Source organism: Leptosomus discolor, chromosome 2, assembly GCF_034619465.1.
Source record: "Leptosomus discolor isolate bLepDis1 chromosome 2, bLepDis1.hap2, whole genome shotgun sequence".
NCBI lineage: Eukaryota > Metazoa > Chordata > Aves > Leptosomiformes > Leptosomidae > Leptosomus > Leptosomus discolor.
This window is the reverse complement of record NC_141392.1, coordinates 79,170-106,732: the sequence shown is the minus strand read 5'-3', so window position 1 is coordinate 106,732 and position 27,563 is coordinate 79,170. Positions and strand designations below refer to the sequence as shown.

At 39.2% G+C, this 27,563-nt stretch overlaps 1 protein-coding gene across 1 annotated transcript in view; it reads left to right on the top strand.

Moving 5' to 3' along the window:
* Window positions 1-27,224, top strand: part of HEATR5B (HEAT repeat containing 5B) — a 59,276-nt gene extending 32,052 nt beyond the window's left edge. The window contains exons 23-35 of the mRNA XM_086461811.1: window positions 707-958; window positions 3,030-3,211; window positions 4,289-4,357; window positions 6,586-6,765; window positions 8,069-8,306; window positions 8,948-9,208; window positions 10,164-10,291; window positions 10,474-10,618; window positions 15,584-15,853; window positions 18,082-18,306; window positions 21,345-21,496; window positions 24,448-24,661; window positions 26,266-27,224. Coding sequence (XP_086317937.1) covers window positions 707-958; window positions 3,030-3,211; window positions 4,289-4,357; window positions 6,586-6,765; window positions 8,069-8,306; window positions 8,948-9,208; window positions 10,164-10,291; window positions 10,474-10,618; window positions 15,584-15,853; window positions 18,082-18,306; window positions 21,345-21,496; window positions 24,448-24,661; window positions 26,266-26,570 — 2,621 coding nt within the window. The 3' untranslated portion in view covers window positions 26,571-27,224. The remainder of the gene's footprint in view (window positions 1-706; window positions 959-3,029; window positions 3,212-4,288; window positions 4,358-6,585; window positions 6,766-8,068; window positions 8,307-8,947; window positions 9,209-10,163; window positions 10,292-10,473; window positions 10,619-15,583; window positions 15,854-18,081; window positions 18,307-21,344; window positions 21,497-24,447; window positions 24,662-26,265) is intronic.
* Window positions 27,225-27,563: the final 339 nt, after the last annotated feature.

Here is a 27,563-nt window from a genome sequence, read left to right as displayed (position 1 = left end):
GGGTAATTTTTGTCAATGTCTTCACATTTTGTTAATTTAGACCTCGTCATTGAGATTTATTGTTCTCATTTCAGAATAGTAGAAGTGTGTATGCGTGTTTGGCAAGTTGTTTTTTGTTCCTGTTTGGATTTTCTTTTTTTTTTAATGTGACCCTTGAAGTAATTTTATTTTCTGAAATGAAGTCTCACAGCCACACTTAGAGAAAAGAATTTTTTGAATGTAAGGCACGTTTGTGGGTGCCATAAGCTTCCTATTTGGCTGCGTATCTGTCCCGTGCCATGGAACTTTGTAGTTTTGTTTCAGTTTAGCTTTTACTTGAAACAGGAGCTGAATAGTTCAAAGCCAAGTTAATTCTTTGTTTCTGAGCCTGGTAATCTCCTTACCCTATTGGCAACTTAGTAGGTTAATTTTCAAAGCTGAGAAGTTTAAATACAGGATTCAGCTGTAGTTGGTATCTGTGGAGAATCAATGTCACAGGAATTTATTTCATATTATGTAAGCCAAATAAAGGGTAATATAGCCCAGATTAGAAGTGAAAAACATTTATTTTACTGATATTCCTATGCCTTTAGACATTTTTCAAATGTTATAGTTTCAACAGAATTAGTCAGTTTTGAATCAGAGTGTAAGCAAAGGCTTGAATATGTCCTTAGCTGTCTTCTGCAGATTGTAACTGCAGTTTGTTTTCTTGATTGTTGTGCTGTAGACATGAGCACTGCTGCTGCCTTGGGAGGAGGGAAGGATGAGGAATCGGAGAAAAAGGATGAGATGGATGACGATACAATGTTTACTACCTTGGGTGAAGAGGATAAATCCAAGCCTTCCGTAGCACCTCGTTGGGCAACTCGTGTGTTTGCCGCAGACTGCCTGTGCCGAGTGATCATGCTGTGTGAGAATGCGAACAAGGCGCACTTTGATCTGGCACTGGCTCGTTCAGCCAGACTTAAAAACCCAAAAAGTAATTGCAGAATGTGCATGTTTTGTTTTTATTTTTTTCTTTTATTTTACTGTTGACACTTCTTTATGGCTTAAGATTACACAACCAAGAAAAAAATATAAGCAGCTATCCTTTCATTCAGGTGGTTAAAAAGAAAGGAAATGGTCAGCAAAAGTCAATAAAACTTTGTATTGTGTAACCACTGTAGTTACTATACTGTGAACACAAAGAATGAGGTTTGCTGGAGAATATAAATTCTGACAGACTGATATGCTTGGCAAGTAACGCCTTAGATTTGCAAACCGTTTCTCCAGTCTGAAATAGAAGCAGTAAACTTCTAGCTGAGGGAACAGTTTCTGAGTTTAATGTAATGACAGCAGTGAAGTAGACTTCAGAGGCTATTTTAGCATCTGCAGATTGAAGGGGTGCTAGGAAAGAAAAAAAGGTAAGGCCGGGTAATTATTGCTGTGGCATTGGTTACAGAGAAGTGGATGTGGGAGGCAGTTATAATAAGACGTGGACCCAGCTGCTTTATAAAGTTAATTCTTTTGGTATCCGTGAGGGTGATGAATATTAGTTTTAAAGCTCATATTTTGAGTATACTTTTATGAGTTAGAGGATCAAGACTGAGGGGTCAGAGATGACATAGTTGTTTTGTGAAGAAACGTTTTTCTAACTGATAGTGGGAGGTGTCTGTCCTTGAGTTGTCCATGCATATTGGTTCTGGTGCATAGTGATTGCTTTCACCCGTGTGGAACTCTTGAGGACTTTGTAGAATGAATATCATGGGCATCCTAGAATCACAGAATAGTTTGGTTAGGAAGGGACATTTAAAGGTCTTTTAGTCCAACCCCCATGAGATTAATGGACTTTGGTGTCTATGCTGTTGAGAGTCTCTGTTACAATGTGGAGATCTATCAAGTCTCTGCTGTGTTGCTTTGATGCCATCTGGTTCCAGCACTGTGCGTTGGTTTTGTGAGAATCTTGTTTCTGACCTGAGTTGAGACTGAAGTCACTATTTGAAGACTTAAGAGGGAAGAGTTTTGGGAAGGTTTATTTTTGAGATGGCATTGTATTATAGAGAAAATAACAAAATAACTGCTGCTTATAGGATCCTGCAGAGGACTGCATATAATAATCCTGAGAACTTATGTCTCTGAATTTATTTAAAGTTAGCTTGATGTGTTTGGTATCATTGTAAAAAGGAAAACTCAGCAAACTTCTACCCCCCCCAACTTCAGGTGCCAAAATACTTAAATTTTAACGTCTGTGGTAGTCTGAAAAAGTAAGTGCAGACTCTATGAGTTTGTAGTTTTTAAGTGATTTCCAGTCTTTCTTTACTGGCATGCCTCTGAAAAGATTCAGCTACGAAATAAAGTTTTCTTTTTTACCTTGAGACTTGAAAATATGTAGAGCTTTCATAATTAGTGGGTTCTGTTAGTCGCCCTGGGTATTACGTTTTTAAATAATTTATTTTTGTATTAGTTGTTCAACATGTGGTAATTTCAAATTGAGAGTAAGGAAAGAAATAAAATTAATAAATAGAGAAGAATAATCCTTTCAGAAATGTTACTGAGTTTTGTGTTGCTCTTTTCTGCATGTTGTCTGCTGCTTACTTAGAGCCCTGGATGTGGCTTTTGGGAGCAGAACTAGAGGCGTACTCAGTTTTTAGTGTTTAAACTTGAGAAGGTTTTACTTTATCAGCAGGGGTCACTATAAGCGTAGGACTCGAACAGGAATTGCCTTGAAAATTTTCTGTAGAGTTGGAGGGGGATCACTAAAATTAGCTACTCAACACACTTACATACTCTATTCAATACAGCTTCTGTATATTGCATATTTCATTGTTTCAAATTTGTGCTTAGTTTTTAAGGTTGTGTTAGGAATGAAAGTCCTTGTATCCCTTTAAAGGGGAAAAAAAAAAAGAAAGAAAAGTAGGTTAGTTCTTTCCTGCCTTCTTCCACAACCTGAATGTAGACCTTTGACAAAGAATAGGTAAAATTTTTACGTGTCAATGAGTAAAATGTTATCAATATCTGTCAGGTTAGTTATCTTTTAAGTTACTAAGTAGTTTTTTCTCTTTTGTTCTAAGATGACTTCTTAGTACTCCATCTCTCTGACCTTATCCGAATGGCATTCATGGCTGCAACTGATCACAGCAACCAATTACGAATGGCGGGTCTTCAAGCTCTTGAAGACATTATCAAGAAATTTGCATCAGTTCCTGAGCCAGAGTTTCCAGGGCATGTGATACTGGAGCAGTATCAGGCTAATGTGAGACCTCCTTTATAAGTTATGCCAGTATTAGCTTTGAGAGTGTTTTGTAACCTCACAAGACCTGCGAAGAGATTTTTGTATGTGAAAATGTACTGAAGAGACACTTTGTACTTCCTCAAAATTTATTTTTGTATCTCTTCCTATTTATTATAATTTAGTAGCTAATGAACGTTAAAGTTCAGTAGCTATTGGTTCTTGAAAGCCAAATATTACAAGTTGCATTTAATTTTTAGCAAGAGTGGCATTGCATTTGTAGAATTAAGAACTGGAGAATAACGCTGATTCAGTTCCAGATTGAATCTGATAAATCTGTTTTCTTGGGAATTAATTAATATACTTCTGTTTAAATGAAAACTACAAAAGTATAGGAATGGGAGGTGGACAATTGAAGATTTATTTTGGGGTATTATTGCTTTATTTTGATGCATAGCTTAACTCTTTGACCTCTTTTGTCTTCACTATGTCTTCAAGATCTCAGCAAATACTCTTTAAAGGCAGGCTTTCCTCCTTTTCACGTCCTGCCTTTTTCTTCTTCCTACTGTAGTGCTGTAACCATCACTTCTGTCTCTTTGACTTGATCCCTTTTGTTTCAGAAAAATGCCACCTTACGACAGCTGCCTAAAAGGCTTTTTTGTCAGTATTTGTCACTTTGGGAGCTTGATGCAAATCCAACCATATACATTTGATTTCACATCATTATTCCTTTGGACGTCAAAAAGTCATTGGCTTCTTGAGCCTTAGCATAAATTGCACCTGTAATATTTTAATGATTAAAAGGATACCCATTAACAAAAGGAAGATAGTATCACATACTTTACAAAGGTAGTTGAGGCTTAAAAAGGCAGTGGGCAAGCAGGAAAAAACTGGTTTAGGACTTTGTTGTTGCTCAAAGAATAGTATTGCAAATGTTTGCTAGACAGCAAGGATGAGTTTGGGATGTAACTGTAATGACAAAACTGGCAATCTTGTCTTGCTTGTTCTGTGTGTGTGCTTGAGCCTTAAACAAGGTGAGATGAAGAATGTCGTGTCACTGTTGGTTTAGTTGGATTTTTAAATTTTTCTTGCCATCAACAGGTTGGAGCTGCTCTGAGGCCAGCTTTTTCCCAAGATACACCGTCTGATATAACTGCAAAGGCCTGCCAGGTACAGAGGAAAATGTTGAGATAGTATAAGCCAAACTGATTTTCAGTCTCTTTGGAAGAAGGATGCAGAAGAGAAGTAGTAGCAAATGGCTGGAAAATTTTGTAAACCTAAGCCATGATGGTTTTGCAACATCTTTTGGGTCTTCTAGTAATATATTTTGTTCCTCAGAAGTGCTTTTAGGGAGCTACATCAGAAAATACTTAGTCCTTCTGAAACTAATTATGTCCGTATGTCAATTCTGCGTTTGTTGCTAAAAGAGAAGAAAAAAAAAAGGAAAAAAGAAAAAATCTCTTGCTTAATGAGACCAATAGAAGTGTATTTATTGAGATGCCTTTCAGTCTGATAATTTACCTTTAAACACTGAACTTCCACTCAGATTAATACTCTGTTTTAGATATTAGAAGATCTAGACAGTCTCATTACATTTGCAGTAACAACCTCTCAGTGACAAATCAGTGAAAGATTTTTTGTGCGTGTGTTTTTTCTTGTGTGTGATCTTGTGCTACTATGGTTTAAATCAGCTGTCAGCAACATAGCTGTAGTAGTATCTGGTGTGTGGTTTACACAGCTAAATTATTACTGTAGTTTAAAGCAGCAGTTTAGTTAGCTATGCAAACATCGATTTTAAAACAATAACTTTGTGTATGTGAGTGTTGTTTTGTAAATCTTGGTCCAGCAGGACTGTGATTTTGTGGTGTGGTTTTATAATCTTAATTTCCCGCAAAACTTGTAAGGATAGATAAAATATGGCTTAATTTTGTATCTACATAGGAAAGAATATGGTCATCTTACCTTACAGAATGTTTCTGCACATTTAAACCTAGAGGAAGAGGCAGTTCATGTGAAAACATATAATACTCCTTATAACTTGTCAAAATCTTCCCTATTCAACCAGTTTCAAAGTGGGTCTATGCACTTACAGGATCAAATGGTTGGAGATTAGGTTTGGAAATTTAACTCTCTCTAGAAGTTGTATGGACTGAGCTGCACTGGATGAGTTTGTTGTTGTTATACTTTGGTGGTTTTATAGTTTTATGTCATTACTGAAACAGCTGTTGACTTGCCCAGCAGCAAGCGTAAATCTGGTGGTCTTAGTCCTACTGTGAATGAATTATGGATTTCTGATAGATTTTCAGTAGCCGTGTCCTGTGCACCTTCAGGACACTTTTTGTGTTTGCCTTTATTTTAAATACGTCCATCATTCCAGATCATGAGGGCCCTTTGCCAAAGGCTTTCATGGAGCTGGTTCTCTAAAAGCCAGATAAATAAACTGGAGATAGGACAAAAATGCCATGAAAAAAGAGTTTGTAAAACCTGAACCACTTGAGTTCTGTGGGGTTTTTTCACTTCTGTTCCTCATCCTTGTAGAATCACCACCGGAATCAAAGCAGCTCTTCTGAAAGAATTTGTCCCTTTTCGTAGAAGAGCAGCTGCACCAGAATTCTTCTGTTGCCTGTGTTATGTCTGGGTGTGACTGTGTTTCAGAGGATGAATGCCAATGTATAGCCCTAGAGCAGCCGATCTGAATGGTGTTTGTATTTTAAGTTCCTGTTTGGGTCTGTTTAATTCAAATGAAAAGTGGGGAGACATCCAACTGTCTGCCCACCATGTCTTGTATTGGTTGCTCTAGATTTAGAACTGTTTTCCAGATCGGAGCTCAGTTGTTTAAAGACTTATTTCACTCATTTCTGGGTGTTGGTTTTTTGGTTGGGTTTTTTTTGGGGGGGGGGGGGGCGGGGGGGGTGTTGGTTTTGGTTTTTGACATTGATGATCTTGAAAGCTTCTCATTAGTATGGAGTCTTAATATATAATTTGAGAGGTGTGAGTTTTTAAAGATGTACTTTTGTACCGCTGTCCAAGGTATTCTTCAAAGTGAATGCAATGACTCATTACCTGCATGATTTGAACAGAATAAAAAAATATGTTATTACCTGTTTATGGAGGATTAAAAAACTATTTTAAATATTTTCTGTGTCTCTATTAAGTTCCATTGTAATATGCTTTGAAAATACAGCCTTTGTAACCACTGAGCAATTCTGTGATCATGGGTGGGGAGAAAAATAGAAAATCTTGGGATTTTTTCGTATTAAGCAGGAAGAGAGCTGCTAATTTTTTTGTGGTGGTTGTTTTGGTTTTAGTTTTCTTATAGGTTTGGGTTTTTTTTTTTTCATTTATAAGGTTGTTGGTTTCTTTGCTGGCTTAGAATGATTCTAAATTTTGTTGTCTAGGTATGTAGCGCTTGGATCGGAAGCGGGGTTGTAAGTGACCTGAATGATCTCCGCCGAGTTCACAACCTTCTTGTCTCTTCCTTGGATAAAGTGCAAGCGGGAAAGGGATCTTCCAGCCAGCTTTACCGGGAGAGTGCGACTACTATGGAAAAACTTGCAGTTCTGAAAGCATGGGCTGAGGTACACAGTGACCATTAAATTTTAAAGGTTTTAAAAGATTTTGCAGTGTAATAGCAGCCTCACACATCACCGGCAGTCAGCCAATGAGCCTTCCACCTGCTCTCCTCCTTACCTGTTGCAATTCCACTCCTGGGATGTTTACATCTCTATATCTTTCTCTGTTCCTTTTTCTGCCATTCTGTTGATCCATATTTACGACGAGGCTTGACTGTTCTTTGTTTTACTGCACTTTCTGTATTAAAGTATACACTCATGCCCTATCAGATTTTGATTTTCCTCCCATCTTACTGCTCTTGAACTTAGAAAAACAAAACCCAAACAACCTTAAAATATATTCTGGGAAAATATTGTAGTTAATTATCTAGGAGTTTGTCGAAGTGCTCATAATAAATTACAGGCTTAACGTAGATATTGTTGCAGAATTGCTGGAACACCAGAAATCTTCAACTATTACAAAAGACAGAGTTAGCACTGCTTACATTGCCTTGCTTCCTGAAATGTTACTTGCATGCTATAGAGCTCTGCATATCATTACACAAATGGTATTTTGGGTTCTTTTAGTGTAGTACTTAAAGGATCGGGTTTTCTTTCATTAAATTTTCTTGGAAATTACTTTTGAAATTATGAAGGAAAGTATTAACCTTCAGCTGTGGAATGTTAATCACCCTATACTGTAGTTTTCAGCTTTGATAAGGAGCATCTGTTGTGTGAAGACACTTATTTCTATTCTATTTCTTTGCTAAAAATGCTTATTTTTACTGTATTTTTATGATATTTCTGCTTATGCCCATATTTACATAAGTTTTTGAAAATCCTTTTGTCCTTTCATACCATCTATCAAATACAAACTTAGAAATGTTCTTGCATTGATGTAATGCATTTAAAGCCATTTTCATGTCTTTATGATACCTACTGTGCTCCCAGAAAGTGACAATTACTCTAATGTATCTAGTAGCTCTCAAAGAAATCTTTGCAATAAGGATGCATTGATTTAATGAAATTGGTTATTTAAATCAGTATGTCTGTGTAAACCAGCATTAATTGACACTTTTTAAGGAAAAAAGTGTGCAGCAAGATTGTTTTATGAAGGTGCCATTTATGCCCCTAAGTGTTACATACAGGTAGGGGTTTGGGGGGTTTTTAAATACCTAAATAAAATGTAATTGTACTGCAAATCTCTTTCCCAGTCATTTTCTGATGAGTCGCCTGTGTATTGAATCTATTACTTTCATACGGGAAGGGCTGCTGCTTTTTTCTTTTTAGGATATCTCAACATGTACTTTGCTATCTGTTTTTCTTCTAGGTGTATGTTGTTGCCATGAAAATTAAGAAAGAAGCAGAGACCAAACCAAAGCGTGTTTTAAAGAGCTTGGAGGAGGATGAGGATGATTTTGGTGCTGTAGATGAGTTGCCACCAGACAGTTTGATAACACTTGTGCAACCTGAGCTGCCTGCACTTAGCCGTCTCTGGTTAGCTGCACTGAAAGACTATGCCCTTTTAACTTTACCAGCTGAATTTGCTACCCAGCTTCCACCAGATGGTAAGCACTGGAATTTCTCTTTGTGTTGTTGCGAAAACCAGAAAGAAACCCTCAGTTGAGACTTCCGAGTTACTCTTTAAATTATTTGGTAGGCATGTTTTTTATGCAAGTGGTAAATTTCTGCCAATGTGTAATAGTAATGTATGTTTGAAGTTTGAGTGTGGTTTTTTCCTTAAATCTGGAATGAAGATATTGTTTATCTGAATCACAGAGATCATTAAAACCATGTCTTTGTAGAATAAAGAATACTTCTATACTTCTAATACTTTGATATCAAATGCTATACTGTAAGAAAAACATAGCCCTTGAGGTGAGAGCATATACTGTCTTATAATATTTTACTGAGTTAAGAATCACTGTTCCGTATGAAAAATGCTGCAAGACCTGCTGACTTTGCCTGCCTTTCTTGCCCTCTGCTTACTGTTCCGTCGTGGCCATTGCACTTTCTTATGAGAGGTACTGATGTTTCTCCTTCACAAGGAGAACTGAAATGCACCGTCACTAGCAAGGATTGCTCGTGATGATAATATGAATTTTGAATATGTACATATCAAACATACCCAGAATAAACAAACTAACAAATTTAGAGTGCGTGCTTGCAGAGAGTTTCAGAATTTACCTTTGCTTTGTTAATTTAACAGGGGGAGCATTTTACACTCCAGAAACAATTGATACAGCTAGACTGCATTACCGAAACTCCTGGGCTCCCATACTACATGCAGTGGCACTTTGGCTAAACAGTACAGGATTTAATGCTTCAGAGTCAACAGAAGAGACTGCTGCAGCAATGCCTAATTCACAGAAACATGATACATCCATTATGTTAAACCAGACACCTGGAACTCCACCTACCACTAAATCTTTGCTGGAGATAAACAAAGATCGAATGCACTTGATTTTGGGTAAGAGTTGCAAGTTTAGCGTTCAGTAGCAGCACATGGCATGAAATGGCATGGGAATAACAAAAGATGCTTTGCTTGAAATCTGGGAAGTTAAAATGCATTGTGTGTCCGGACAGTAATGTTTGGAAATATCCCTGTCTCCTCCTCTTCGTATCTCTCTGCCTCCTGTGTTCTTTATAGCTTTGACAGAATATTCGTTGCTGTGATTACTGTGATTTTTATAGACAAGTTGTGTATCTGGTTTATGTATTAAATAAAATTAGTAGAAACTGTTCTACACTGTAACGTAATTCAGACGATGCAAAATGTTATGCTTCAAAGACGCAAAAGCTGTGAAGTTAATTAAAATACACCTCATAAAAACACAGTTCAGTAGAGACTGATATTTGACAAGTCACATGGAGTAGCTTTTGCATCAGTTTTTCATCTGTGAGTAGCACTCACTGTTTCTTTTTTGTTATCTAGCAGTGGATGTGATCTCTTATTCTGAGGAATGCCGACAGTTTGCTGAGATACACAGATATTTATTAAGTGCCATATGTATAATAATGAATATTGCATAATTTTGGAGGCTTAACTTCATCTCAGTTGTCTTTAAATTTAAAAGAGTTCAATAAACTAAAACTCAGTTTACAACTGAAGGATTTGGAAGTCTCACGTACAGATCTTTAGAACAAAGTGTGGATTTCCATTCAGTAATCTAAATTGCTTGCGGTCGCTGTTTATTATTTTTCCTGCCAGCTTTGGGGGAAGGCATGATGCAGAAAAGAAAGTGAATAGAATTCTGCTGTTTCTAGTACATAAACTCTCTTTTCCTTTAAAAGGAAGAAGAATCGAGAAAAACATGTACCTTTATAAAGTTGATGACAATCTGCTGTACTTACAAAGAAATTTTAAAAAGAAAACTTGGGTTTATGATGATGTGAACATTCTGTCTAATTATTGCTCTTTTCAGGTGTTAGTATACAGTTTCTGTGTTCCCCACGACCTGAAGAGCCTGTTGAGCATGTTACGTCTTGTTTACAAGCCCTTCATACTTTATTGGACTCCCCTTGTGCCAGGATCCATATTGCAGAGGACCAGGTACTGTATGAGCATGTTGTAACAATCAGCTTTTTGTAGGTCTTGGTCTTTAATCTGTGATGATTACAAAAGCTGTAATTATTTTTGTGCGAGAAAAGTATTTGCTCATCGTAAGTGACATAACAATTAGGAATTGTTAGGTCCTAATTAATTTTTTTAATATGTATTTTGTTTTACTGTAGCTCCTTGGTGTTGAACTCTTGAGTGTGCTTCACCGACTCCTCCTGACCTGGGATCCTCCTTCAGTCCAGCTACTGGTTACAGGAGTTGTCCAGCAGATAGTAAGAGCAGCTCAAGATTATTTGCAGGAAAAAAGGAACACCCTAAGTAAGATTTTGAAAACACAGATTGCTTTGCAGAGTAAATAAGCAACAGATTTTCATGTTGGGAAAGGAACTCAAATACGTTAGGGTATGGTTACGCTGAGAAGGAAAATGCTGTGTGTTCCACAGATACTTTTAATGTATTCATAATCTTACCTGCTGATTTCTTAACTCTTGTAAGATGTAGTTTTTCTTCCTCTGATCATTCTAGCGGTTATTCTTTCCATGTCATGATTTTCATTCATTTTTCATGAACATGAGTGATGAAAATTATACCCAGCATGCCACTTAAGGTCCTACTAATACCTTGCTCAGTTTCATTAATGTTTCTCTATTGACTGCCTCTTTAGTGCTTCATTTACCTTTTTTTTTCCTGAAGTTTAATGTTTCAGCCCCCAGTGTAGGGTCTTGTGGTACATCCCTGGCACAACTGGCATTCGTAAGGTGAATGAACTGCTACTGGAACCAGTTTGAAAAATTGCCTGCCCAGGAGTTGTTGCCAGGAAGTGGAGCAGGCTTGCATCTGGATTCTTACTTCACTGACATTCAGGGTGTGTCTGCACACCCTGCTCACAGAGCTCCTGGATGCTCAGGCAGTTGGCATGGAAAGGCATGCTCATGTAGCCCAGAAGTGCTGCTCAAGACTGTACAAGACTGCTAGAGTCAGCATAATGATGGCAGTGACATACAGCAAGACACAGTCTGCTGACTAAGGACTGATCACCTTTAGCCCATCAAAGGTCTAGTGACCTGGCTTGAAATTGAGGTGAAAGTCCTGATGTGACTGTCCTCCAGGTGCTTGTCTGTGCAGCAAAGGCTGGAGGTCACATTGTGAGATGTGATGGAAATGCATGTGAAGGTGAGCAGATGGTGTAGTGTCAGGAAAGGCAAATGGAAGAATGACGTGTTCTTCACAGAGGTCCTGTAGGTGCAGCAGCCCAAGCCCCATGTGTCACAGAAGGAGGGACAGCCATAGGCTATGCTGGAATACAGCCCCGGCGACTTGCACGAAGGTGGAGGCTGCAAGGTTGTGACTTCCAGCCACAAAAGGCTTTATCTCCAGACATTCAGTTGAGAATGCTAGACATTTGGCAAAAGGAGAAGAGGAACAAGCTGCCAGGGTAGGCGTCTGGGCCAGCCATCCCTCTTTGACAGGTCAGAACTGATACCACTAAGAGAAAGTAAAGGGTGATACCAGTCAGGAATTCTCTTGTTTGCCACAGACTGCCTAGTCAAGAAGAGGAGCTGGGTGAAGCCATATTAAACCGACTGAAAGAAGGCTTCCAGTCACAAGCTATGGGAGTGTCATGAGAGACTTTTACCATCCAGACATGTGCTGGAAGGGCAACAGTGTAGGGTACTAACGATCTGAAGCCTTCAGATGCATATGAGGTGCAGGTTTTTTCAGTCTGGATGCAGGACAGTCCAAATAGAGGAGGTGCTCAGTTAATCTGCTACAGAAGAAATGGGTTATGAAGGTTAATGGTAGCTGTGGCTGTAGCAGCCATGAGGTAGTGGAGTTCGTGATCCTGAGAGAAATGCAGAAAGCAAGTAGCAAAGCAAAAGCTTTGGCCTGACTTAGCAGACTTGGGCTTGTGCTGGGAGCTTGCGGATGACATCTTGTGGTAAGCTTCCTAGAAGGGCGAAGGAAAAGAGGTGGTTCATCTTCAGTAACAACAAATAGCTTGTCTGAAAAGTGCAGGATGCCAAACAGGCATGGCAGGAGGCTGACTTGACTGAACAGGAACTTCTGACCAAGCTCAAAGGTGACAAGAAGGTGTGTGGATGGTGGAAGTAGGGGCAAACTGCCCAGGAAGACTACTGAAGATGTCTGCTCAGGTACAGAGGAATGGAATTAGGAAAGCGACGATTTGGCTGAAGCTGAGACTGGTGATGAATGTCGAGTGTGACAAGGACTTTTATTGGTATGGTGGCAAGAAAAAGACCAAGGCAATTTGGACCTGATGCAGAATGGATCAGGTGACCTAATAACAAAACTTGTCATGGGAAAAACTGAGGCACTGCTACGTTCCTTACGTAATCCTCCTGTGTCTCCGTGTCTAGTGAGCAAGTCTAATGAGCATCTACCTACAGTAGATGACATGCTAAGGCTACTGCAGTTGTCTTTGAAAAGCTGTGGTGCTCAAGGAAGCTTTCCATTGAATGGCAAAAAGTAGGCGCTATGTTTAACTTTCAAAAGTGAAGATGTGAGGTGGGTTTTGATATACTGTGAGCCAGTAAGCCTACTTTGTGTGTTGAAAGATTTTTGGAGTAAATTCCCTTGGAAACTACTTCTGAGTACATGAAGTAGAAGAATGTGATTTGAAATAGTGAGGATAGGCTTACCGAGGGCAAACAATGTCTAATCATCCTCTGTGATGAAATAACTGGCTTTGGATGAAGGGGGAGTGGTAGTTATTGTTTACCTTCACTTTTACAAGGCTTTTAACCCAGTACCCCATAGTATTATTGTCAAATTGGAGAGATGCGGACTGGAAAGTAGGAGAATAACTGGCAGGACTGGAGTTCAGTGATTCAAGTCTAACTGGCAGCTGGTTGCAACTGATGTTCCTTAGAGTTCAGCATTGGGTTTGCTACTGTTGAACATCATCATTAACAGCCCGGAAGATAGGACAGAGTGCACCCTCAGCAAATTTGTGGATGACACCAAATTATGCAAGTTATGGATATACTGGAGGGCGGTGCTGCCTTTCAGGGGAATCTTGAGCTGCAGGACAGAGAACATGCTGAAGTTCAGCAAAGACAAATGCAAAATCCAGCATTTGGGATGGAATAACCCTGTGCATTGGTATAGGCTGGGGGGCTGACAGGCTGCATAGCAGACTTGATGGGTAATGAGTTGAGTGTGGATCTGTGGTGTGCCTATGCAATGTTGAAGGCCCTGTTACTGGGCTGTGTTAGAAAAGCATGATCAGTAGATTAAGGGATATGATTGTCCTTTCAACTTGAGCTTGCGAAGATGGAGCAGTGTCTTCGTTTTCTTCGCCCTTCCCCCTTGTCCTGAATAAGAAAGATGTTGACAAACTGAAGGAAATCCAGTGGAGGTCCGCTAAGCTGCTTAGGGAGGTGAAGTATGTGACACATGAGGAGAGGTTGAGCTAGCCAAACTTGTTTAGTCCTCAGAAGAGAGTGTTAATATGGCACAGAATAGCAATCCCCCTTCTTAAAGGAGATTGAAAGAGAAGACCAATGCAGACTCTTCTGAAAGGCATATGGGGGAAGGACAAGAGGCAACAGATAGAAGTTGCATCAATGGAAATCCAGATGGGATACAAGGAAATAATTTGTCACCATGGGAGTGGTGAAGCAGTAGAATCGGTGCCCAGGGATGTCGTAGCATCTCCATGCTTGACTCTGGCTTTCAAGTTGTCCCCGTTTTGAACAGGAGGTTGGACTTGGATGACTTATGGAGGTCCTTTTAATTTTTTCTGAGATTCCTTGAGTTGATATACCAGCATCTTGTTCCTCTATTTTGCCTTTCTTGAGCTTTAGTAAAATAATTCTTTCTTCTTCTGTCCCCACTTCATCTGGTATGATATTTCAGCTTCTGATGTTTTGCTTAGGCTTTTCATCAGCACATTTTGTAAGTTTGTTTCTGCTTTTTATGTAAGAATATCCTTGATAAGGGTATTAGCATTAGTCTGAAAGTTAGTTTCTGAGGCACTTGTAGTAACCTTTTCCTTTTAACAGAGCAGGTCCCTGTTCAATTGTCCCGCTACCATTTCTTTAAAATGTTTTCATCTTTGCCAGGTAAATTAGTTGCCAAGTGACAACCTGGCAAACAGTTCATTGATATCTGATTAGTTTAGGTCTGCCATGTTTTCTTTTACCTGAAAGAAGTAAAGTAAAATCCAAAGAATATTCTTTTACTAAGGAAAACTGCCATCTTAGTCTGGCACAATATGCTGTTGAGAAAAACCCCAACTGTTAGCTTTTGCCTGTTTTTCACATAAAAACAGAGAGAGGATTTTGCTGGAACTTGAGGAACCAGCACAGCTAAAAATGCAAGCTCTGTTCCTTCATATGAATTAATGGAACTGTCTACTGTAGGCCGTAAGTTGCCTTTTTCAAATCAGTGAATGTGATAACACTAGTAGTCATTTAAATTCATAGGAGCTCCATTGGGATAGTTCAGGCCAGCTTTGACTTACTGAATCTCTGTAGCTGTTTAATGGGGGAAGGAAAGACTGCAGCTGGCCAAGCTGCCATTCAAGAGAGAGACCTTTTGAACTGAATGTACTGAAATCATGAACTCAGACACAGAATCCTACAATGCTTTTCTGTTCTCTTGTTTCATAATCAATTTAGGCTGAAACAAGATTTTGTCAGGGTGGAACATTTAATTAGTGGCCATTAAATGAAAAAAATGTTGTCAAGCCTATTTATTTAGCAGTCATTGCTGTAATTTTACAATGAGAAGCAAAATAATTACTGCAATTTTATTTTGTGTAAGTATTACTACTTTTTCTCTAGTTCTGGATGGATTTTTTACTAAGTATTGTTGCAATTACAATACTTCTAACTGAAAGAAGGTAAATTTAGATTAGATATTAGGAAGAAATTCTTCACTGTGAGGGTGGTGAGACGCTGGACCAGGCTGCCCAGAGAAGCTGTGGCTGTCCCCTTCCTGGCAGTGCTCAAGGCCAGGCTGGACGGGGCTTGGAGCAACCTGGTCTGGTGGGAGGTGTCCCTGCCCATGGCAGGGGGGTGGGAACTAGATGATCTTTAAGGTCCCTTCCAACCCAAACTATTCTAGGATTTTAAACCACTTTAAGTTGTTCTAACTAAAACATTTGGATTGACATGAGCCATGTTTGTAGTATCTTGCTGTGAAGCAACTTCTTCTTGATTTTTGACTTTTTTTTTTTTTTTTTTAAGTGTTTCACATAGTCTTTGATATGGGATTTTTCTTAACTGTCTCCTCAGACATTTCTTTCCTTTTTTTCAGACGAAGATGATATTGAGGAAAAGGAAAATCCTCTTGCTTTAGGAGAGGGAGGTGAGAGTGGTGGTCTTGTGCCTGGAAAATCTCTAGTCTTTGCAGCCATGGAATTGCTCATGTTTATCCTAGTACGGCACATGCCCCATCTGAGTTCAAAAGTGTCAGATTCTCCAAGTCACATTGCTTCCAAATCCCACCTCTCTGAGGAAAGTGCTCGTCTTGTGGCTGCCACTGTGACTATACTGTCTGACCTGCCTTCTCTGTGTTCTCCAGCAGGTAAGAAACTGTAACAAAACGCGTATGACTGGTTGCTGGAGGGGAAGGGTGGTGAGCATATGGTTCTAAAAGCAAACTGTAAATATATTTTTATGGGATACTTTAAGGGCCATCTTTTAAAAAGTATGTTTAGGTTCTAAAGTAAATTAAGAATTCAGGCTTTTCCAGTGAGCAACATAAAGGAAATTATTTGATTTTAAATTTGCATGTGTGCTGCAAGTTTGCTGAGGGAATGAGCTCCATATCACTATGATTTTATTGTTGGGTTTTCTTCCCTTCCTTTTTTCATGATTTTGAAACCTTTTGGCCAGTTTTAATCGTAGTGTAAAAGACCGTAGTCATCTTGGAAATAAATTCCTGAGAAGTTCATGAGAAGCAGCAGCTGGATGAAAAGAGAATCCTACTGAGGAAAAAAACCAGCACAATTCCACTGTGGTATACTTGGTCTTGCAGCTGTTGGCTGTCAGTCGTTCCACATGTGACTCTAAACTAAATGGAGCTTTCTTCTGGCCAGGGAGACTGTGACAAAGGATATGTGTAAACTAGGGTAATTGCACTGAGTGGAGTTCAGGGGTGAAGGACACAATTCCATGGGAAGTTGTGCTCTTTGAGTTTTGCTTTTCAGAGAACAAATTGCTTAAGAGTTGTCTCGTGGATCTCTGGGAAGTTTGACACAGTGATGTAGAGAAGATATTTTAGAGGTTGGTCCCTTAGTGAGATGCATGGTAAATAACATATTTGGACAAAGTCATGCTCAGAACACGTGAGCATGAGCTGTCTTCAAACAGACGATTTGAGTCTTACAATTCTTTAAAAAATAGTAGATTTTGAGCTGATCTGGAGTGCTGCACTGTTTTTTATTTGATTCCTCGTTCTTTTTCCTTTCTCCCTTTTATTTTTTGGGGGTAGGGGTTGCGACGGGGGGGAGGCGCAAAAAGAGTAACCGTACTACTTATGTGTTGACTGAAGGCATGACTCCCAGCATTTGGCAAGTGGCCAGTCACAGTAGCTCAGCAACTATTGTTAGACTATGGAGACTGCTAGAATTGTTTGGTTGTTTTGTTTTTTTTTTATCCAGAAGATGTAGCTAGCTGTTATCTGTAGGGAGTGGGGAATAGTACATTTGTGTTAATTGAGCCTTTGGAGGGGAAACTGAACAAAGAGAATTCATTGCTTTCTGTGATTGAGTGGGTTTTATATATTTTTTTCCTCTTTCTTTAAAACACGAGCATCTTGCATTCTCCATTGGACTAGATTCTGGGAAATCTGATCTAGAGGAACTGCTGCTTTGAAAAAGGAGATTGGACTAGATGACCTCCAGCAGTCCCTTCCAGTTGTAATTATTCTACGTAGTGTATTTGTCCTCACAGTATTCCCAGAAGTAGGCAGATGGTGAGATTTGTGTTTCCACAGATATGGGAACATGAGGCATAGAAAAGATATGGAATGAGACTTGACTGTCTGAAGTGAGCTGTAGATTGATATTACATGCCTAAACCAAACACCGTTCTTTCAGTCCTACAGGGGCTTAAAGTCTATATGTGTTATTGAAACTCCTTCTAATAAAGTTCCCATGTGTCTAAACTCAGGTTATGTGTTACCTGACCAATATTTCTTGAGTAAGCCTAACTTGGGTCTGGAGCCCTGGCTGCGCAAAACAGATAGATAGGCAGTGATTTCTTCAGAAAAGCAATGCAGTAGGAGGATCATTTTATCTCCTCTGTAGTGTAGCCGGGTGGCTACAGCTTTTGCCCATGGTGTGAGACACCCAGATAACTTCCTTGCTTTACTTCTGGGGCTTGTACCACACACCAGCTTCCTTGGAAAGTGCCGTTACTTGGTTTGGATACCTGTTTGCGGACCTCTTAGTGTTGTTTACTTTATAGGATCCTAGCAATATGCAGATCCTGTTTTAAGATATTTAACAATCTGGATGTGTTCAATATGATACACACCATGTAAGGCAAAACTTCAATAGCTGAATCATCATTCCTGAATTTACAGCAACATTTTAAGTGTTGGCTTGTACGACTTCTGTTATGATACCCTTCAGTAGTACTAATGAATGAATATGGTGGTAAAATGAATGGCACATCTCTCTTGTTACCTGAATTGCAGTTTATCTTGTTGTCTCCTTTGTCTCCTAGCCATATATATCCATACTGGGAAAGCTGAAGAGGTTACCTACCACACTTGCTGGAATTAACTTTTTTTGTTTGTTTGTTTAGGATGCATGACAATCCTACCCACGATCCTGTTTCTGATTACAAGAGTATTGAAAGAAACAGCAGTAAAATCAGCAGATAATCAGGTCCCACCTCCAGTCAGTGCAGCCCTTCAAGGGATAAAAACTATTGTTACTCTTCCAACAGTCAAGACTGACAAAACTCAGAAACAATGGACAGGTCTTATCCGTAGCACTCTGGCATCTATCTTGGAATACTCTCAACCTGGTAAGTGCAGGAGAGTTAAAATTAAAGAGAACTGGGGTTTGCTGTAATGAAAAGGCAAGTATTGTATCTGCCTATAATTTAATCGGCTTCATGTCTGAGGGTTGGAGACTAAAAGTGATGATGAATTGCTTCTAAAATTGAAATGGGAGAAAGACCTGAGTGCACAGAGCATATCGAAGACAAGCACAGCATTAGCTTTAAGAAAATATAGTTACATCTCAGGAGCTGCCATCCCCGATTTGTCCTCGTTCGCCTGTTTTGTTTGACAATATTGATCATAACGTCCTGTTAGAAATTTTGCCTTTCACTACTCATAGTGCAGCCCCTCCTCTCTCAAGTGCTTTCTGTAGGGTGTTTTTCTGCACTGGTGCAGACTTCCCTTACATTTTGAATCCCATTGTAGAATCACAGACTGGTTTGGGTTGGAAGGCACCTTAAAGACCATCCAGTCCCGTCCCCCCCTCCCCGCCATCGGCAGGGACACCTCCCACTACGCCAGGTTGCTCCAAGTCCAGCCTGGCCTTGAGCACTGCCGGGGAGGAGGCAGCCACAGCTTCTCTGGGCAAACCTGTGCCAGTGCCTCACCGCCCTCACAGCGAAGCATTTCTTCCCAATACCTCATCCAAATCTAACCTCCTTCAGTTTGAAACCGTTACCCCTCATCCTATCGCCACACTCCCTGACTGAGAGTCCCTCCCCACCTCTCCTGCAGCCCCCTGTCAGCACTGGAAGAGCGCTGTAAGGTCTCCCCGGAGCCTTCTCCTCTCCAGGCTGAACAACCCTAGCTCTCTCAGCCTGTCCTCCCAGGGGAGGTGCTCCAGCCCCTGAGCATCTTCCTGTCCCTCCTCCGGACCTGCTTGAGCAGCTCCATGTCTGTCTTATGCTGGGGGCCCCAGAGCTGAACACAGTACTGCAGATGAGGTCTCACCAGAGCAGAGTAGAGAGGGAGAATCACCTCCCTCTACACCTTATGATGTGATTATTTTATGCTTTAGGTTTTACTCAGTCTGGCCTTACCAGTCTTCATAGTTTCAGCAACTTGGAAATCTACCTTCTGATATCGATGGGTTTTTCTGACATCTGCTGAGTATCTTGCAAGTAAAATCAAAAGGTGTTCCAAGCTGAATGCACTTCATTTCCTGGACTATGCCTCAATTTCTGTGACAACTGGCAACTCTAAAAGTGTTGGCAAGGCCTGAACAAACTTATCATTTCCACCCTTCCTTTCCTCTTTCCACAGAATACCCGCTAGCTTAAAGGAAAGGAGATTTTAGTTGCCAAAACAGCCTTTGTAGGGCCACTGATCTCTTTACTGAAACTGTAATTGTTCAGTACTGTGTATGGACTCGACACCTTGCGTTAAACCTCAAGAAAAATGGCAATTAAGTGTTTGCTGTCACAATTCACACAGTCTTAATCACAGTGAGTGTTAAAGTGAATGAGTGTGAAGACAGCAAGGGATAATTGTGACAAGGTCCATACTAGAGTAGGATATTTACAATAATGTTATAAGTTTTCAGTCATAAGAAAAAATTCTACCCCTGTCAAAAAAAAAATCTGTTACTCACCAGCAGGATGTCTACTGTGTCTCTTTAGAGAACTGCAGACTACTTCTAACGGTTCACATTTGTACTTTGCCTTGCTCTTCGAAAAGCAAAAAAGATGAACAGTCTCAGCTGCGTAGTTAGCAAAAGAGAGACAAAGATTTGCATAATGGTCATTCAGCCAAAAAAAATCCCATTACATCCCCAAGGAGCCATTTAGAGAGATTGAAGAGAGGCTTGAATGGAGTTACTCTTGTGAGAGAGAGGGAGCAAGTAGGTAATTGCAAATGATCCTGAAAACGTCTGTAGGGGAAGGATCAGTAGATTTGTGTTAACAGAGTCAAACTTCTAATTTGATTTGTCGCATCAGCTCTTGTCTTCTGGCTTTTTGTTACTGTAAAGATTTCCCAGTCCCTCTTTCAAGAAACATTACTGGCCTTAGGCTTTTTTGTGGACTTCAGAAATGTTTCTTGGTTCCTTGCAAAAATGTATGTTTTCCTTTCCAGTCTTCTGTGGAGTGGGACATACCACACGCACAAAAATCTAAGCAAGGTCTACTGCATACGGATTTCAAGTCTCATCATTCAGTAATGTTTAAACAAATTTAGAAGTTAAAAATATTTTTAAAAGATTTGTCACTTAATACACTTCAGGTGTTTTTTTGGAGTGAGGTTTCACATCATGGCTAAGCCAATCGAGTAACTAGCTGACATCTGTAAAGGGCAGTCATGCTGGTTTTCTTTTTGCTGACTATGTGTCTGCTGTTTCTCTGTGCCTGTCGAGGTAGAGCAGAACCAATCTGGCCTACAAAACCAGCAGAACAGCACTTTATATAATAATTATATATAAATGTCATTTTTTTTTCCCCATTGATGTAAATTCATGAGTGAATCCATGAAGACAGAGCTTGTGCAAGGAAAAAATGGATGACGATGACAAATACAGACTATTTGAAAAGCATGAAAGGTTAAAGTAAGTAGGACTGTTCTTATTGGTAACGGGAAGCTGTCAGATCAACTAGTCAGTTATGTGAAACCTCGTGTTAAGCAGAAGTTGTTGCCATGCTGAATACCAGCTTATTACTCCGCTGCATCACCTGAAGAGAATTAAAAAAAAGAAAAAAGTAAAATATATTTTTAATGGGGAAATAATGTAAAAAATACATTTTTCCTTTCTTGTTTGCACATTGAAAATAAAAACTATGACTTGGTCGGAGAAACTGCGTGATGTTTTTTTCCTTGATGGTTGAGTTTCAGAAAGTTTGACTTTATTAAAACAACTACTAGAATAGAGTTGCTCAGCTTTTCGTCAGTTACAGTCAATAATAAGAAAGTGATTCTGTAATAAGTAGATGCATATTTTTCTGCAATTGCAAATAATTCCAAGTACCTTTATTTCCTCTTTGTTAGTTTATCTGTGTTCACTGGCTTTTACTAAACAAATTCTAAATGCTTTTTGGAGTAGGCTAACAGCGTGTTTATTTTTGTTTTTCAGAAGCCTCTAAACCTATTCTTGATGAAGTAAGCATACTTACAGCTATCACTCTCTTCCTTTGGTCAGCAAGCACTGAAGTAATTGGAGTGCAGTCTTTACAAAATGGATGTATGAACAGATTTAAAAGTGCATTAAATTCCTGTGATCCTTGGGTAAGATCATGTTATAGGAATGCGAATGGCATACAGCTGAGAGAAACTAACTGTGATGTATTTAACGATATTTCCTGAACGCTTCGTGGTGCCTTTACTTCAGAGACAGATACTGCTTGTCAAAACAACTAGAATTTTCAACAGTGCGTTATAGAAACTCTTTAGTGAGCAAAACAACCCAGACTAAGTGGTTCTAGATAGTGTGTGTTCGTGGCCTTGTGCCAGGTTCTTGACTTGCAGCTATTTACAAGGAAAAAAAAAAAAAATCTTTGGTATGTGAAATTTCAGCAAACTAAAAGATTGGTTATCAGAGAGTGGAGACTTTTCTGCATTAATGTTGATCTTTTATAATACAGGCTAAACCACTATTTCTATAGATAAAATTACAGCCCACATTTCTAAATAATTTTATATTCGTTTGTGCAAAACCTGTGCTTATTTTACATGTTCGTACAAAACTCAGTTAAAGTGCAAAAATGTAATTTTGTGGTCACCATCAGAACATCTACAGATTGTGAATCATCTATGTCCTGATAGCACTTCTGCCCTTTGGTTTGTCTTTATCACTCATCTTCTAAATTATTTTCTCATTAAAGAGGGAAACTGAGAAGTTGTAGGCTGACATTCAAGCACACTGATGCGCTGTATAGTTAAGCTTAACTGTTCCAGCCATGTATACATCCGTTTGTTTGAGTGGGTGTACAAATCTTCAGGTGGGACCAAAGAGAAAAATCTATAGCGTTTTCACAAGTGAGTGGTGCAGAGATTCCTGAGAAGAAAAACATGCAAAAAATGCCGATGTGTTTAGGGTCACAGTGAGGTGTTTTAAATCCTGTTTAGACTGATAATTCTTCTCTGCAGCAGGGCTGGTGTTTTCCAGCGTGGACATAGGCTTCAGAACCAACTGCAGTTTGACTTTGGGTGGAAAGCTACTTAAAATTCTAGTGTGTGAATGGAAATTTCAGTTGTATTAAGCAGAAATTTTTGTCGTACTTTCTCTCAGCTCTGCATAAACACATGAGCAGTGAGAGAGGTACATCTTTGCCCACCACCCTGCTGGAAAACTGTCAGGGGGCTACAACTTATCACTATTTTTGTAATTCACAGAGGGTGCTTTGACAGCAGCCAGATTGTGTCCGCTGTCCTCACCGATGTGCAGAACATGTACTCTGTAATACTCGCTGTGTGTTCGTTCTAGTTTTTTAAATATGAAACACTCATTGTTGGAGTCAGGAACTAGAAACCTGTTTGTAATAAAAGCTTTATATTGATTGTACTGAAAGTACTGAACCGATTACAGAAAAAAATCTTCTAAAGAAATACTGCTGCCTCATAAGAAATACAGGAGTATTTTTTAAGCTGTTACCACCTGCAAAAGTCTGAAAGGTTAGATATCGTGTATAGTAATAACCAGAAGGCTGGTGAGCTCGGTTTCATTTTGCCCCAGCAAGGGAACTCCAGTTGAGAGACCTTTGTCTCTCGGTGCTAATGGGTAAGTTTTACAGGAGGCTGTGCCTTACATGCTTTCAAAAGCCCTGATTTTACCTCACAGGAGTTCTCGTAGACTTCTGTGGATGCAGAATAGTCAAAAGTTTTATATTATGTAGATGGAATAAAAGAAGCGTGGCTGAAATTCTGCTCAGATGCGTTCGCAAAACTCTGAATTATGCATGCATGTAAGAAAAAAAGACTTCCACTCTTTATTTTGAAGCCAAATAATCTTAACAGCTAAAAAGGAGTAAAGTGTAAAGAATGTCGACAGAAAGGGAAGGGAATTATTTGGAGTGATATGGAGAGATAGAAGAGCGATTTGTCAAAACAGGTCAAGGCATAAGGAGAAAATGTTCTTCCATGGACTTCTGTTAGAAAACATACAAATGATGTTAGAAGTGTTACTACCTCAGGCCTTAAAAATTGAGTTGTATAGAAAATTTGCAGACGTATACTAGTGAATTAACAGTGACCTGAGGTGCATAACTTGTATTTTCTTACTATTAGTTTTTATTATCTATCATTTTTAGTCAATATTTTTGTTTACACATCTGTATTTCCAGTCATCCCCAGATTTCTCGCAGATCATTGTGTTCAGTAATACTTCCCCTAGACTGTTTCTGCTCAGCATGTGCTCAATAACTCATCCTGTTCAGGCTTGAGTGTAGTTTGAAAGCGTGTGCGATGTTTTATCCTTCTGTTTGTTGTGGGTTATGTGGGATCTTGGAGGAAGATCTTTGTACACCCGAGTAAGTTCATCTAAACAAGATCATCAGTGAGTCATTTTCCCAAATGTTGACTTTAATAATCCCTGCTTTCCAGAGAAGAGGGAGGAGGGAAAAAGAAAATGGAAGGAAGGCAAGGAGAGGAGAGGGTTCTGTGATCCAGCTGACTGTATGGCTACATATATACTCCTGTGCTGCTACCAGCACAAGAGGAAGAATGAGAAGGAAGGATGGACAGGTGTGCCACTTCGGGCTGCAGTCTTGGCTCATGTCAGAGCAATAAGATCATTTTGATCTGAGTTGCTGTTATGGGGTGTTTTACCCTTCTGAGATGGGAATAGCGTTCCGTGATTTTGCAGATAGAGCTACTGTTAGTGCTGGTAGTTCTAAGACTTAAAGATATAGTTCTCTGTGAACCTGTGTGACTGACTGGTATGACATTAACTATTCCTTTATTTTCTCTGAGTTTATATTTTTACTGCTATTGAGTACCTGCATGTTCTTTCTAACTGGCCTTCCTTTTGTTGAAAGCTGGGCTAATACTATTTTAGCAGATGGGCTGTGTTGCTGCTTTCCTCTTATTCAGTATGTTTCCTTCCTCTTTAGTTGTCTTTTTTTTTTTTTTTTTTTTTTTGGTATCACGTGTATCTCACATACATAGATAACAGAGTTTATTAGAATTTCCTAAGTTAACAAATAACTTTCAGGACAATGTATTTATCTTGATTTGATTAGGTTCAAGCCAAGTGTTACCAGCTTTTGCTTTCTGTGTTCCAACACACCAACCGTGCCCTGTCAACTCCATATATTCATTCATTGGCCCCTATCATGGTTGAGAAGTTGAAAGCTGTGGAAAGGAGCCGCCCAAACAACAACCTGGAGCTGTTAGCAGTCCAGGAAGGAATTAAAGTCCTTGAAACGTTGGTTGCCCTTGGTGAAGAGCAGAACCGTAAGTATTTAGTTTTATTAGAGAAATGTGTAATGCTAAAATAGAATATTGAACATGAGAAATCTTGCAGTTAGGAACTTGATGACATAGTCGCAAATGGACCATGTCTGCGCAACGTGCTTTTGTAATTCCAGTACGAGAACTTTTGTATGCATGGCCTAGTGTAGCACATACAGTATGACATGCTGTAGCCTTTGTGTTTCTGGTGATTGCAGGAAAAAAAGATTCTGAACTCTAGTAGCGAGTGATGTTTTCTTCTGTTTAGAAATGGATAGTTCACACCATTTAAATTTACTTTTTCCCATTGTTAACTTCTATTTATTTTAGAAGACTCATCACTTTTATCAGGTTGCTTCTACTAGGTCAACAAAGGTTTTCTTAAAAGCCCAAGAAATTGAATTGTACTGGTCAGAATATCTTGATTGTAGATGGAGATTCCTGTTTGCTTCAGTAGATAGAACACAGTATTTATAGTTTAAGTTCAGTTATTCTGTAACTGCAGCTGCATTTCCGAAAGACTTATTCTGCAGACATTTGGCTTTAAATGCTGATAAAGTTCCTTGTAAAAATATTACTGTTGTGTTTGTGTGGGGTTGGTTTTTTTCCACACAATGTAGTCCCTGTTTGTATTTCTCTTCATTGATGATAAAACACAAAGTGTATGTTTTCCTGAGCCTCATTCCGTTTCTGCACAGTTGTTGGAAACACATGTAAAATGAGAGAGTAACTGAAGCAAATGAGGAGACAAGACATCAGAGTTTTGCTAATGCTGACTGGAGACGGTCACCCCACGAGTACGGATTTAGCCAAAACCTTTAGGGGAAAATCTTTAATACTCCAATAGCCTCCAAAATTTTAGATAAATGAGTTACCATTAATGTTTAAGTTCTTTGAGCTTAAAATTTACAATTAACATGTTCCACATTCCAAAGGATACGTTTGTATCCTTGCTAAATGAAAAAATTAGCCCTGTTGCTTAAATTCAGATGCTTTTTTGTTCTAAAGATAAACCCTTTTGATCCCTGTGCCATTTTGGGCTGTGGCCTCATTAGGTCACGCTAGCCCAAGGATGGCTGTGGTGCTAGTTTCTGGATTGGAATCTTCCAGCATGAAGTAACATAGCAGATACTGTCCCTGACTTTTTCGTGGAAAAAAAAAGGAGCAAACTTGTGTACTCACAGCAGTTCTGTTATGCTCACTGGGGAGGCTGATACTTGGATTAAGTTGAATAATATTTCTGTCTGCCTGAAAAGTGTTTTGAAATCCTTTGATATGATAGGCAGTCTACCTCTTACGATCTCTTATCAATGCTCTGCAATCAGATGGTGCAAAGGCATCTTCAGAGAAATGGCAGGAACAAAATAACTGTGATGAACAGTAGTAGAAGTCTGGAACACAATCCTGGTAAGAAAGATTTGAGTGACCAAAGCATAGGAAACCGTCTACTTTTCAGTTGTTTTTTATGTAATCATTTTTTCATTACAGTGTTTATTGTTGGTTCTGAAAACAACGTTACCCTTATCAGTCCAGTAACTGATAAAATTAATTTTGTTTTGTTTTCTTCTCTGATACAGTTATTACTTTTTTTTTTTTTCCACTTATAGGAGTCCAGTTGCTTGCCCTTCTCGTTCCCACGCTGATCTCCTATTTACTGAATGAAAATGCCTTTGCTTCTGCATCTACAGCATCTAAGGATCTTCACGAATTTGCACTTCAGAATCTAATGCACATTGGTCCACTTTACCCACATGCTTTCAAGACAGTAATGGGAGCTGCTCCTGAATTAAAAGCACGTCTAGAAACTGCAGTCCGAGCAAGTCAGGCCAGCAAAGCAAAAGCAGCTGCTAGGCAACCACCACCCACAGTACATTCCACTCCAACAATTAAACTGAAAACTAGCTTTTTTTGAATTACTTCTATTACTTTTGGACCATTAAGTAGTCAGAAGTGTTGCATTATCCCTGATGTGTTACTGCATATACGTCTGTAATTTTGTGTAATTTGTATGTGAAAGGCTGTCTAATAGAGCTTTGTGTAATTACTTGAAATCCATGCATTACAAGGGAAGTGGTGTTACTTGCATAAGTTTTTAGGAATTTGAATGTGATCATATTTATGAATTTGTGTTATAAATTATCCACAAAAAAAATCTATTCTCTATCTGACTTAATAGTTTTATTTATTTTTAAAAGCTACCCCAAACCTTTGAGTGTTTTTTGAAATCTGGTGATTGTTATCCTACCATTGTGCCAACACACTAACCCAGTGGGGACGGAGGGAAGAGAGGAAACTGTTACAACGTGCTTACCATGTACCATGGGGAATTTCAACTGTAAAAGTATGCACTTTTTCCTTTTTAAAAACAGTCGGGAAGAGGATTGTCAGGACTTGTGGATCATTTCCGCTTGCATGAAAAAAAAACAAAGAATTGAAAATTTTCAGCCTTTCTCAAGGTGAACAATCAAGCATGCTGTCTGAATGAGTTTTCCTTGTTTATGTGTTGTATATTTCTTCCACATCCATTTCCATGCTTGAGAATTAATAAAGGATGCAAAGTATCTAATCCCCTATCTCTTTTAAGATAAATTTTAAAGAATGCATTGGAAATTGAGTTCATAAAGAGGATTGCCTGCTATCTGCTTCTTTGTAGGTGTAGATTTTGGCCGTTGTAAGGTGTTGGGGCTTAGCAGCCTTCCTAATGTGCCTGACGCTGCTTGAATATAATGTCTTTGTCCCCACCCCAGGCGCCGGCCGTGCCCCCACCTCTCCAAGTACTGCACAGCACCAATAATGTGTTGGCATTCCGAACTTGGCTCTGTTGTGTGTGTGTGTGTGTGTGTTTGTTTCCCCCCCACCACCTCTCTCTGGCAAATCTTCTAGTCCTGTTTGGTAGCCTTAAGTA